This window comes from Artemia franciscana, chromosome 18 (assembly GCF_032884065.1).
Source record: "Artemia franciscana chromosome 18, ASM3288406v1, whole genome shotgun sequence".
Taxonomy (NCBI): domain Eukaryota; kingdom Metazoa; phylum Arthropoda; class Branchiopoda; order Anostraca; family Artemiidae; genus Artemia; species Artemia franciscana.
Genome location: NC_088880.1, coordinates 26,471,451 through 26,485,142, shown reverse-complemented (window position 1 = coordinate 26,485,142; position 13,692 = coordinate 26,471,451). Strand labels below are relative to the sequence as shown.

Here is a 13,692-nt window from a genome sequence, read left to right as displayed (position 1 = left end):
TATAATATATGCCTCCCAGGTAGGTATATATGTATATACCTCCCATGTATATATATAAAAAAAATTATTGCCCAGTTTTTTAAGCATTGGTGTATTTTTTCTTTGCAAAAGAACACACCTAAGAATATGAAAATTGCAGTCGCTGAATATGGATTAGACGTGGAAAACAATGCTGAGATCCTTTATTAACATTTGGATTTTCTTGTTAGTCAAGATGGTCTGAATTTAATGTTTTTTTTTGTAAAAGAAGTAATAACCGGTTGTAAACGCAAATTACTTTTCGATCAATGCGAGACGTCTGCTTTAATTGTTGAACTTTGTTGAAGAAAATGTCGAACGTCTGCTTTAATTGTAGAACCATGATGGCTGTCTTGGTTTTTAAAAGCTTGGGCGTATTTTGGCGGCTTTTTTGTTTCACCTTCTGGCAACACTGAGCCACGTGGCGATATTGTGTCACGTGGAGGAAATGGGCCACGCGTGGTGACGCAGATGTACACCGCATAATGGGAAGTGGGCAATCCCTACTACTACTGAGTTTGATTATACTGTATAGATTTATATACTTTGATTCAGATCAAAAAGGATGGGAATTTGATAAAATACGAAACGAGTTCATCTCTGAGAAAAAGAAACGCCATCTAGCACCAACTCAAACATAGCTATAAAAAGTACAATAGTAGAACCCTAATTTACAGTCGATAAGAATGGTTTAAAAACTAAAATAATCCACACGCTTTCGGAAGATATCTATTCAATTTTGAAAAACTTAGACCTAAAATAGAAATCCAAACATTGAATAGGCGAATTGAATGTAATGTTTCTGAGTTTTTCTAGGTCTTCTGCACAGCGTTCCATCGTCATTGGGAAAAAGGTCGATAAATCCCTTTTTTGGTACTTTCATTGAGAAGTGCCCTTTTTGGAATTTAAATAGGATGAAAATGCAATTGTCCCTTGGTTTTGTAAAATCTATTTTCCCATCAACATTGTCACAAATTGGGGCCACTACTTGGTTCAAATTTTCTTCAGTTTCTCATTCATTTCACTACTAGAATTTTAAAGTACCAAGTATATCAAAATCATTAATTATGTGCCCCCTTGATCCATCTCAGTTACATTCATACACGAAAACCGCGATTTCATAAGCTTTCGTTTGATTGGTTCGAAAGTAGAAATGTTTATGCCATTATACATTTCACCAATGTTACCACGCCGAACCTGCTAATTCTTCACCCACGTGGGATTTTTTAAATTTAGCCTCTGCTACTACTAAAAGCTATACAGCTGCAATTGCATATGGAGGCCTTTTTTTTTATATAAAAATTGAATTTCCGATTTTTCCTAATTTTTTATATTTATATTGCTGTGTAAGTTCCAACTCAACTAATTCAAACAATATTCTTTTTTAAACATTCAGTACCCTTGTTACTATAAAGATAGACAAAAAAATACCTATTAAAATATTTGTCAATCATAGATAAGTTAAGTGTGTTTATTACCAAAAAAGGAAAAAAACAACATAGCCACATTCAAAAAAAGGCTTGGCGCCTCTTTCCAAGAAATCAGGTCTCATTTGAATCCCTAGTTTTGGAACATTGACCTTACACAAAGTAAACAACTGAATTTCGTAAAAAAAAGAGAAAACACTATCAGGCTTTGATAAATTAAAACACTTAGAGTAATTGCTGGAGAAAAAAAAAAATCGAATTCCACTTTATGAATTAGCTCATTCATTTCCAGACACGGATGTCTTATCCATACTTAATTATTCTTAATAAAAAGATGACTTCTTAATAAAAAGATGACCTAAAAAGAGAATAGCTTATTCACTTGCAACAGTGCTCCCTCCTGGTGCTGGTGAAGACGATATTGCGTTTGAACGGGCTTGACCAACAATAGGATCTGAAAAACAAAATAAATGTACACTAAACGACTGTTGAAAAGAGAGAAAATAGCAGAGACAGTGAAACTGAACATAAAGGATAATAAACATATTTAAATACTGGAAAAGGAAATGAGACGAAAATTTGAAAGAAACCAGTTCAACAAGACATTTACCGAAAACACAACCTGTTCAAAATAGGGATGCGTTCAAGATTTCATTTACAGAGGGGATTAACAACTCATCTGTATTATTTACATTGAGTATAAAAGTCCATAAAAAATTATTTCAGGCGTGTGCAAGGGGGAGACTAAATTCCCGTGCCTCTGGGCATTGAAAAAACTCTTATTATGCCATGGTTAAGTGACTGCGTCATTTACATTTCCTAAGCTTTCAGTTAGACGCACATATTTAGTTATTGGTCAAGAATCAATGATGGGTGACGCCTGAGATACCACTAGAGTTTTTCTTATTCTAAGAAATGTGGTATATTTCTGACATAAAGCAATTAACAAACCAAATTCAGAAAAAATAAACCAAATTATTATGATTCTAGATGTATAAATTTCATTACGTTTACTCTGAAAAAGCATTAAATAAACTCAGACATAAAGCAATTAACTTTGTTATCTAGCTAAAAGTTATTGTCTAAATTACCCAGCATACTTAAATCGTAGCTCTAGATCTAGAACAACAAAACTCAATAAATATAACAAACTAAAGAACTGTGAGAAAACACGTCATTGAAATATACAACCAATTTAATTATGTACTCTAAAAATTTAAAACTAAAATTACTTGAAGGCTCCATCCTTGCTGGAAATAACCATCAGCTCAGTGGGAATATAACTTAAAATACAAAACTAAATAATGAAAAGAAATCCAAAATTAAATCTGAAAAATTAGATTGCAATTAGATATCCCTCACTTCTAGCATAACTCAGTGTATATCTTTACTTGCATATTCTGTGTTATGAATGAAAACTTTGTGTAACTTCTGGATAGAGTCTGAAGAATTAATCAGCATGATATTGCTGAACTAGAATAGGTTAAACAAGATTACCAAAAGAAAAAAACTGAGGCAAAATGAGTAAGGCATAGAAGAAAATTTTTGCTTTTCAAAATGCTCTTAGGGAAATTCGAAAATGTCTGAACATCTCGATAAAAAGGATTAAGGAGAAAAATATAAAGAATTCTAAAATAAGAAAATAAAATAAAAAAAAGCTATTAGGGAAAATAAAAGAAAAATGAGGATTTTGATGGTTTTGAAAGTCCCGAACTTCGCATGCGCCCTTCCAAAGAACAGTCTAGAGGTTAATTAAAAGTTTATGAAAAACCCAATTTTACGTTTTCGAATTTCCTTCCCTGAAAGCAAACACGTCCTTGAACTCTAAACCAGAATCTTGGAAATCAAGATTTGGAAATTAGTGATTTTAGCCATTATTGAGGAGTTTTTTTTTGTGTGGGGGTTGGAGTGGTTTCCTCCTGGATGAAGAGGTGGGGACTTATAAGGATGGTTTTGTTGATGGGGGCCATGGTTGTATTAAGGAGTGGATGGAGAGCCATAGTGTGTATTTATTTTTGAGGTGATAAGGGACTCAGCATGCATTTTTTGCATAGAGATGAGAGATTATGTATGTTATGACTGTTATAGTTTTTCTTAGTGAACTGAACTGACAGAAGAAGGGGGGAAAGAGTTCATGTAGAACAGCAGAATTTTCTTGGACTCTGCAGAAAACCTTCAGTTTGATATTTGTCAATCATAAACAGGTATCTCTCCATACGGCGGGAGGGGGGACTCAATAGATCCGACTCGAATCCGGTACAAAAGGAGAATTTCCAGAGAAATTTATTATAAATAAACTTCATAAACTATTCTTATTTATCCATTTAAAGAATAGAAAAATTCCGCTTTTAAATAAAAACAGGTACGAACGCTAATCAGTAGTCCTTGATGAGCAGATACAAATATATAACATCAGTCTTTTTTGAATCAAACTAGTTTATGAGATGCATCGTTTTTAAAAAGTTATGGGGTTATTAAACTCCATACACCCTTGGTGTATTAAAGATTGGAAACAAAATAGGGTAATGACTTCAGAACGATAAACAGAATCCTGGTTGGCTGTAAAAATGAGCCAAGTCTTTAATCGCTAAATCCTAAAAATAGAAAACGAGCAAAGTCATAATCTAGAAAAATTAGCTGGGTCCAAGTTGCACCAAGATCCTCCCGATGCCATGTCTTCAGCAAAAAGCGACAATTTGAGACTTGTATAAGTCAGAAACATGTAGTGGTTCTCCATCTCTGGAGATTGGATGCCCAAAGTGAACCCAAGCCCCCTTTTACTGCAAACTTTTTAGCAGAAAAGTAGGCATGTTGCACGTTGTTAGAAGCGGAATCAAGCTAAAATTATCACTCTGTATTATTAGGGGTATATCTGAAGAATGCATTAGGGGTATATCTGAAGAATGCAAATCTCAATCTGCATGATTTGAGGTATGAAGTGAGCACGTGGTTCATCTAACAGAGCCCCCCCCCCGCCTCCCAAGCACCAACGTGTTAATTGAAAGGTAGGTGTCTTCTCGCTTGTTTGAATTGGGCTCACACAAGGATTTTCAATCTGTATTACCAAAATGTGGTTCCGTGCTCTATACCTCCTCAGATCAGGGCTTCCACTCTCGATTCTCAAAATTCGGGGACAAGTTTAAAAAATTCGGGGTGTTTTCGGGGACAAGTCTTCAAGATTCGGGGAATTTTCGGGGGCAAGTTCAAAATGAAATTTTGTTGCAAAATTTGGGAGCCAAAATTGGTTATACCTTCGTTTTCAGGCTCAAGTAGGGCTTGGATCCGCGTACTAAATCAAGTTTTTAACAAAATAGGTTCTAGAGCTAGGGTACAGGATTGGAAGCCATAGCCAAAAATGATTTTTGCTGGTATTGCAGACAAAACCTCAGTACTATTTTTAAATAAATTAAAAAAAAAATAGGCTGAATGATATTGCAATTTTGTTGCTTTAGGTTCTATATTATCTTTGCTGCTTTATTCCCATAGCCCGAAAACGAGATTTTTATGTCATTTATTTTCAGAAAGACGACGAAAATAAAGTAGCCTATAAAAAGGCAATAATCTCATACAAAGCAATAACATGTGCAATGATTTCTCCGAAATTAATGAATATTCTTCGGCAAGCAAACATGAACTTACACCAGAAATTTAATTTTAAAAAATCACCTGAAAGCCAGGAACAGAATTAAAAATTAAAACGAATAGAAACGATAACATAGTGAGAGGACTGTCCCCTTCTAAACGCCCAACTATTCATGCTGAAGTTTTTTAGTACTTAAGCTTCTCATTTTTCAATTGTTTTGGAAGTTGTTCTTACAGAATCGGGACTAAATCTGAACTTAAGCGTAAAGAAAAAGGGGGCTATCCTTTTCATATATATAATATTTTTTTTGTTCATTTTAATGTCGCTCCTTGGGCGTACTTTCAGACGGAAAAAATCTTTTATTTTATTTCAAACAGTTTTTTAAAAATGCCAGGAAATCCAGCTCCATCTCCACAGAAAAATTATTCCTCTCCCAGGAAAAATTGTCTAGACAATTCAATACAGTTAAAAATTTATCCCGGACAAATACCATAAAGGTCCCTACGCGTAAGATTCGGTTTAAAAAGATAAACTTAAAATAACTAAAAAGAATTTTGTTTAGGATACCTGGCCAATCCGTTTTTTCTCTGATTGGTTGAAAATATATACAGGTTTTATTTTCTTGACTGGTGTTTCAAAAGCCTTTTCGGTCCGGCAGTTCTACCTAGCTTCAAACACTGAGGCCTGCTTAAATCCTAGAGTGTAAATCAGCTTTTTCAATTTATTCTGCACCAAAAAGGGAGTATTTTGGGATGGGAAAGCCAAAAGAATTTTTCGAATGATCTAACATGTATTTGCAACAAACCTTGTTCGTACTATACTGTGCAGGAAAAAATAAAGCCTTCAGGTTTCAATTATATTCAATTATACCAAAAAAATATGTCATTGAAAATTGCCACGAAGAGGCACAATATCAGCTAAACTAAGCACACCACCTACGACCTAGGGAGCCACGAAACCAGAAATAAGCGTAGCTACTTCTTCAGCAGTTGCAGAAGCCTTAACATTTGACAGAAGCTTCGTCATTTCACGGTCAAGGACAAGAGAAGAGGAACTGAGATTGAGTCTCTTCATTCCCACTTTGGTCTGAAGACTACACGCAACCGATTTTGTCGCCAAACAGTTTTGTTTATCTGTTTTCAAATCTTTGAGGGCCCTGAACAAGCGCTCTGCTGTAACTTTAGAAAATTGCAGTGCACACATGTAATTATTATTATTATTAATATATTACCCGTCAAAAACGGAAAAGACGGAGTATATAAAAGAAAAAGAAAGAAAAGCACAAAAATTTAAATACACTTCCACTACAAATATTATAAAACAACACCAGTCCAGGGGTGGTTGGCTCTTAAAACATTGGTACTGAATTTGTAGATTCTTCTCTCTATGGCCATGGAAGGGTTGGTGACCTTATATTTCCTGGAGATGCCGCCATTGCTGTCCCACAAAGGGAGACGCAGGAGAAACTTATCATAACTGTGAAATGCGCTGCAAATGGCTTTCTTTTCGGTAGCTTTGAATATTTTCCAGAAGGGAACTAGAGCAAGCAGATGGGGGGTAGTAGTAAAAGCATTGTATAGCCGGGTAAGGAGAGGACGGTTGAAACGATACTTATTGGCAACAAGTAATCCGTTAGACGCTCGTAGACGGGAACAGAGATGGTTTGTCAGTGCTGAGCGTGTGTCCTTCAATGTAGAAGAAATAGGAAGGCCAAGATACGTAAGGGACTCACAAGGCTTAATCAGTGTCGCTAATTTTAACGGAGAGGCTAATTGAAAGCTCATTTTTTGAACCATTGAAGAAAAGAAGTTCTGTTTTAGATTCGTTGAAGGAAAGTTCGATCTACTTGTATGCCGCTGCAAGTGAGTCGTAATTCTGTTGAAATAAAGATATCGAACGAGAAACATGAAGAATGTCATCAGCAAAGTTCAGCAGCGAAAGGTTAATCCCACGGGAAAAAGCACGACGGCTTTATTACTTGCTGTGCTTCGATAATAGCGTTATTAAACAGTGATGGAGAAGTTTTGCAACCTTGACGTACGCCTTTCTTGACACTCAGCATTTCCTTTGAAGGAAAACTGCCGGACGGAGAGGGGATCAGGATAACAGCCGAGAGCTTATTGTACATACTGTAAACAGGGGAAAGGATGCAAGAGGAAACACCTAGCTGAAGGGCTTTGAGCAGGATATGGCCATGGATGCCAGAATCGAAGGCTCTACTAACATCAAGTGCTCCAAAGACGAGAAGATCACCATTTTTATCTGCATCAATAAGAAGATTTGCAAGAACGCTGTGAACGTGTTCCCGTCCTGAGTGCTTTTTGAAACCGAACTGGTCGTCCGGAGTAGTGCATCGAAGTGCAATTTCATCAAAAATAAGGGATTCAAATAGCTTACAAAAAGTAGTTGAAACAGTGATCGGACGATATGAAGCGCACTGGTCAGCTGGTTTACCTTTTTTGAGAATAGGATGGACCAATCCAACACCAAAGCTGTCTGGAACGATGCCAGTAACGAAAATCATTTGAAATAGCAGAGAAAGGTACTATAGGAGAAGATTGCTGGCAAAGCTTAAATGGATACCAGATATACCATCGATACTCTTAGACTTTTTTTTTTACCTTATCAATTTTGGAACGCATCAAGGACGGAGTGACCAGGACACCAATATCCTCAACTGCAAACTGAAGCTCCATATCGAGGGCCTGGCAAAAGGTGTTATCTAGGTAGGAATTAGGGGCTGAAAATTGGTCTCTGAAGTAGTCGCACCAGTCTTTTTCTGGCATGCAGGGCGGGCCATTGGAAGATTTGTTCTTAGATCGAAGATGCCATAAAGCAAGAGGCGAATTATCGACAGTCTCGCTGGTACGGGCAATTTCGTTAGCCTTATGCTGTGCGATGGCTTTGGAAAATTTACGTCTCGTGTAAATACGAACAGCGTTGACTACTCCAGAGCGCAGCTTCCCACAATCTACCCATAAATGTAGCCGGAATTTCGCTGAATCACATGCGCCAGGAGATTAGGATTATTCCGCCAGTTACGCACTTCCGTGCCGTGGCGAATTTCGCGGACCAGAATTGCAGTTTTCTCAGCTGTATGGATAGCATGCGTTATCTCAGACAGTATATGTTTAGTAGGATGTTTTTTTCTGATTTTACTGTCATATTTGGACAACAGAGAAGTGCGAAAGGAATTCGGATCTTCGACAGTATGTAGTCACATGAACTCTGGTAGGAATCGATGTTAGCTGCTTCCCAGTTGAGGCTGAAGAACCATTTAGGTGGGGAATTTGTGGGTGAAGTTTGCGGCAAGGGCTTTATTTGAAAAGAATTACAGATCGGCATGTGGTCGGATATGGAGTAATCAAGAAGAACCATAGTATTAGAGGTGGGTTTAATCATAGAGAACAATAGAAATAGTCCAACTGAGACACGGAACCAGATTGATGGATGTACGTAAAATCACGATCATTTCCAACATAGGTCAGACTTGGATAAGCATGGAGCAAGATCTGAGATCTATTGTTTTCAGGGTCAGACTGTTCACAGTTAAAGTCACCAAACAGGAGACAACTTAGGCATTCATCTTCATATTTTGATACTAGCTTGGCAATAGATGTACATGTGTGAGAGAACTTTCTCTCAGACATATCATTACGGTAATTAGTGGGAAAATAAACGACGAATATGACCACATTCGAAACTTCAACCGCAAGGAAACTATCAGACTTAGCAACTAGATTACCAAGTAGCTCTTTCTTTATCATCAGGGCCAAACCACCTGAAGGCCTACCGCGAGTGGACTTATCATGGTGGAAAAACAGATTATGAGAAGACGTGAACTCCAACAGTTGACAACTATCGCTTGACAAGAAGTGTTCCTGAAGACCCACCACGTCAAACCGCAAGCAAAGTTCAGACAGTAGGTGATGTCTCGGTAGAACTTTCCCATTGATGTTCCGAGATACAATTTTTAAGGTTTCTTCAGGCATTGGAATTCTTTAGAAGAGACTGAGCGACAGGACATTTAAAAGTGTAACATGGGTGGTCGGAGAAATTGCAAAGAGCACACTTAAGTGCCTTGGTACAAGGATTATCTTTAGTTGTGGAGTGGCCAGCCTCACCACGCTTGGAACATTTACGGGTACCTGAGCACGCAAACGCAAAATGACCATATGACTGGCAAGAAAAGCATTGGGTTGGCAAGCGTTGAAATATACTAATGGGGAGTCTTTCGTACTCTATGATGGGCGGAAAGCGAATAGAAGACTCGAGGTCCTCTTTAGACTCAAATAGAAGCTTAAACGAACGGTTGTTTCGAATTTGAGTTGCTTTCAAACAGTTGACAATCAGATCATATAGGCTATTTTCATCCAGATCTTCAGGAACATATCGGAGTTTAGGCTCGACTTCAGGGTTATTCCCGGTTATGAGTGATATATTAGATTCGGCACCACTTTGTGAGGTCTCTACTGGGACAAAGCTCGATTATATTCCCACTAGCTTCTCCACAAACATGCTCCAGATAAGCTTTACGGGAGTCAGGCTTTTTAAGGTATAAGGGGGGCTTCTTGAGAATAACTGCATAGGAAGGCTTGGCCGGTGGAGTGACTAATTGATTCATGGATGTAGCAAGTTTCTCAGCTGCAAGGGCTTTTTTCTCACTTTCAATAAAGTTCTTCAAACTATTGGAGTTTTTTTCACTTTTTGAGTAACAATAGCACTCAATTCATCTGGCGTAGTTGGGACCTCCGTAGGATCAAAGATTACGATTTTCGGCAATTTGATCCGGTTAGTCTCACATAACTGGATCAGTTTCAGCATATCTAACAAATTATCGGCAATCTTTTGGCGAGCAGCGTTGCGACTCGAAGTATTCGAATAGTGCCAAAGTGTATCCTTAGCTTTTATAATCGTATCCTTGTCATAAATCCCACTGCCTTTTCGCATATTTCATCAGTCTTATTTGCTTGGAGCGCTCGCGATCAATAATTTAGCAAAGCATTATGCACAAGTCTTTCTTTCTCATTAGACATTATGCTAATTTAGAAGTCCAGAGACATTCAATAGGAAAAAAAAACTGGTTACTTTTTGCACGCGACAAGAGCTCATTAGTAATCTAGTACTATAGTCAGTAATCTAGTAATCAGTACAAAAATCAGTAATCTAAATTCTTAGGTTTTCAAACCTCGGCTTTCCACATGGGTATGTCTGCTTACCGATAAACTTCCAATACTCCTCCACGGACATCGTACATGTGTCTAAACTCGCCGAAGAAACAGTGCTCTTTTCACGCCATTCCCTGTCAATTAGAGCCTTGTTCGACGAAGGCAACCCACGACTTCTTAGAAAATTTGCTAAGCTAGGTGGGTTCAAATTTCGAGAATTGACAGGATCAAGTAGACTTGTGAACTCATAAACGTCACATTCAAACGTAAAGCGTCTCTGTATCTGGATAATGGCCTCCTTGTAAAAGTCTCTTGCTGTTATATAGACCTTCCTCACCTCCAACTGTGAGATATCTGGACTGAACGAGATCAAAGATGCCAACTCCTCTACCGCAATATACCCAAGATAGACCATCTGAACGTCGACATAATGGCTCTCGTCTGTTACGTCAAGAGCCAAAAGATCAGTACAGTTTCTGACGTAGGTTCCACCCACATAGTTTATAGCCAAGGTTGCAATAAGCTTAAGTATTTCCGTCTTCAGCTTATAGAAAATTGGTGACTTCGATTGAAACAATACATTAAATTCGTTCAAAAGGCCTAGAGCGTAGTCAACTAACATCATTAGAACCTTCATAAAAGGATTTTTCAGAGTACTAAGGGCAAGTTTGTTGCAATGAGTGGGGTCATAAAAATTGGCATCAGTGAAATAGAGGGACAATGCGCTCCACTGTTCAAGGATTCTTTGCACACATGCATGGAGGGACAGCCACCGGGTTTGTCCAAGGGCTAGAATTTTGTGATATGGTGTAGCCGAGAAATCTTGAAATTCTTTAAGTACTGCAACTCGCTTAGCGCTCATAGAGAAATGACTATATACGTGGCAACAAAAGTCTTCCAGAGTTTTGGTAAGCTTCTTGCAGGCATACGAAGCACACAGATGAATGGAGTGGCAACCACACTTGACAACTACCACCCACTGATAATTTTAATTTTAAAATTTTAAAAACTGATAATACCACCCATCATTAAGTTTGTTGTGTCGGCATAGAAACCAGTCCAATTTTGCAGAGGCACTTGGTTTTCAATGGGCACTGGTATGATTGGTGTTTCTCTGAGCACCTCAAACAGACTGACTGACTCTTTAGCTCTACATTCTTTTTGAGTGTGTTCATATTCCTGGGACTTATAACAATGAAGGACTCTGCAATAGTACTGATATACAATATACCTCCCTTTTTCTTCCAAAGCACCAAACATTTGGTGCTTGCGTATATATTGTTGCATTTTGTCCTTTAGGGAGGATTCCAAATAGAGGTTGAGAGTAGGGGGGATGGAAATTTTGGGTGGGACCAGGTAGACTCTGGTTACTGAAGCATTCAGCTGCAATCACAATTGTCTAAAGTGTAAGTATGGTAAAATAATCAAGGAAATACGAAGAATCACCAATACTCACGAGATAATTATAACTTGAAGCAGAAGATATTATATCCAACCAGTTAATTTTGAACTTTCCAATGCTTAGAAGATTTGAATTTCCCAACTATAAGCTCAATTCCGTTTTATATTTTTCAATATCATACGTTCGCCAGCGTACCATTGTATAAAGTTGCAAAACAACATTAAAATTGTGGAACGAACAGTGAGCCTTCCACTAACTCTATTTCGGGTAGATCATGGGAAAAGAAAGATTTTCGGGGATTCGGGGAGTGAATTTTTTCTTCGGGAATTTTTCTCAATTTTCGGGGAAATCCCCAAAAATTCGGGGACAATGGAAGCACTGCCTCAGATAGCCAACTATTAGGCAGTAACGTAGGTATTTCGTGCCTTCTCAAGCTAGACGCAAATATCTTGAACAAAATCGAATGCATAAACCGGGCGTAAGCCCCTCTTACACCATTTTGTCTGAACTGAATCACACAGGGATGTTCAATCTACGCACTTGGGGAACCGAAGTGGACCCGTGGCTCTTCAGGAGCCCTAACACCCCTGTCCCACCATCAACTTTTTAGCCGATAAGTGCACATGCTGAACATCGTTTTGATGTGGAACGATGTATGGGTTTACAATATGCTTTGACGGCAAAATGGATCCATAGACTCTCCAACAACGTCCCTAACTGCTCATTTCTTGGCAAAAAAGTAGTATAGTTTGTATAACTCTTAATCAGATTTATACAAAGACTTTTCAATCTGTATGATTAGCAGCACAAGCAGACCCATGATTTCTCTCTAATATCCCTGCTCCACTATTACAGAACAAAGTAAGATAGTTATTTCTACTGGCAGATGTATAATGTCTGGGACGATGGCCTGGGGCCAATGGGACATGCGAACTTTAATTTTCAGAAGCGTACACCTTTTTTCTGACCTTTGATCGAAAGTAGTAGTTTGATCTACTTAAAACTTATCACAAGTACCTGGGCCTGACTGGGGATTGATTTTCAAGGTAATCGGAGCTACTGAACTCAAGCGACCTTCGGCGCGATGCGCGTTCGGATCCTCTTGAAATTTAATAAGCAACATCTTAGACGTTGTGCAAGAAATTTTAACTGTTGATCTTTACAGTCCATGTGTTAGATGGCAGACTAAAAATGTTATAGTATGAATATTTTCCCTACATCACAGTGGCTGAAGCAAAACTCATCAACTACTTTTATTTTCAGGGAAGATATTTGACACAGTGACAATTTTCTTTTTTTTAACAGAACAGACCATCTTTTAATACAATATGAACATTTTTCTTAGACCTTGTATTTTCGAATACCTTGACAGCGTTTTGCTGTTTAACAGTTTCAAGAGGTTGAAAACCGCGGCATTTAATCAATGTCAAAGAAAATCAAAGTCAAAGCCAAAGTGTTGCTCTCGCAACTCCTTGCTCGACAAAGTCGATGAAAGGTTCCCACAACACATCACGCTGACCATGCAACGTTGACTCAATTTCTTTTCTTATACACGACTCCTTCCAAGCTTAAATTACCGTATCTTTCCTTTTGAAACAGAGAAAGACTTACAGAAGCTACTCAAACTTAACAAAACAAAACTTATAGAAGTAAGGATTGTCCATCGCTTCTCTTGTTCCTAAAAGATCTGACCTATCGTGAACATTCTGACTATGGATATAACCGCGCAGTTTTCGAAAATCAATGAATCGTTAACCGACACTGGAGAACTCAGCAGCCCTGATTATCTGTGTGCCTAGAATTATTTGCAATTTAAACTTAAGAAAAGCCTACTTAAGAAAACTTACAGAAGTAGGGATGATCCATAGCTTCTCTAGCTGTTAGTCGTTCTTGATGATCATAACGAAGTAATTTGTCAAGAAAATCTAATGCTTCTGGTGAGACGAGATGCTGATTTTCGCTGTGAACAAATCTCTCCCAGCGTTTCTTGGAGTGCCTATAAAAACAGAGAAGAAAATATGAAAAAAAGGTTCTGTATTTTCTGCCAGTTATCAATTACTCTAATCTTAACTCTTTTTCACACTGCACTGGTTA

At 37.9% G+C, this 13,692-nt stretch overlaps 1 protein-coding gene across 2 annotated transcripts in view; it reads right to left on the bottom strand.

Moving 5' to 3' along the window:
* Positions 1 to 1,475: 1,475 nt before the first annotated feature.
* LOC136038818 (casein kinase II subunit alpha) overlaps positions 1,476 to 13,692 on the bottom strand; it is a 37,866-nt gene continuing 25,649 nt past the window's right edge. For both annotated transcript variants that reach the window (XM_065722210.1, XM_065722211.1), the window contains exons 6-7: positions 13,446 to 13,594; positions 1,476 to 1,899 (exon numbers count right to left, since the gene is read on the bottom strand). In XM_065722210.1, coding sequence (XP_065578282.1) covers positions 1,820 to 1,899; positions 13,446 to 13,594 — 229 coding nt within the window. In that variant the 3' untranslated portion in view covers positions 1,476 to 1,819. The remainder of the gene's footprint in view (positions 1,900 to 13,445; positions 13,595 to 13,692) is intronic.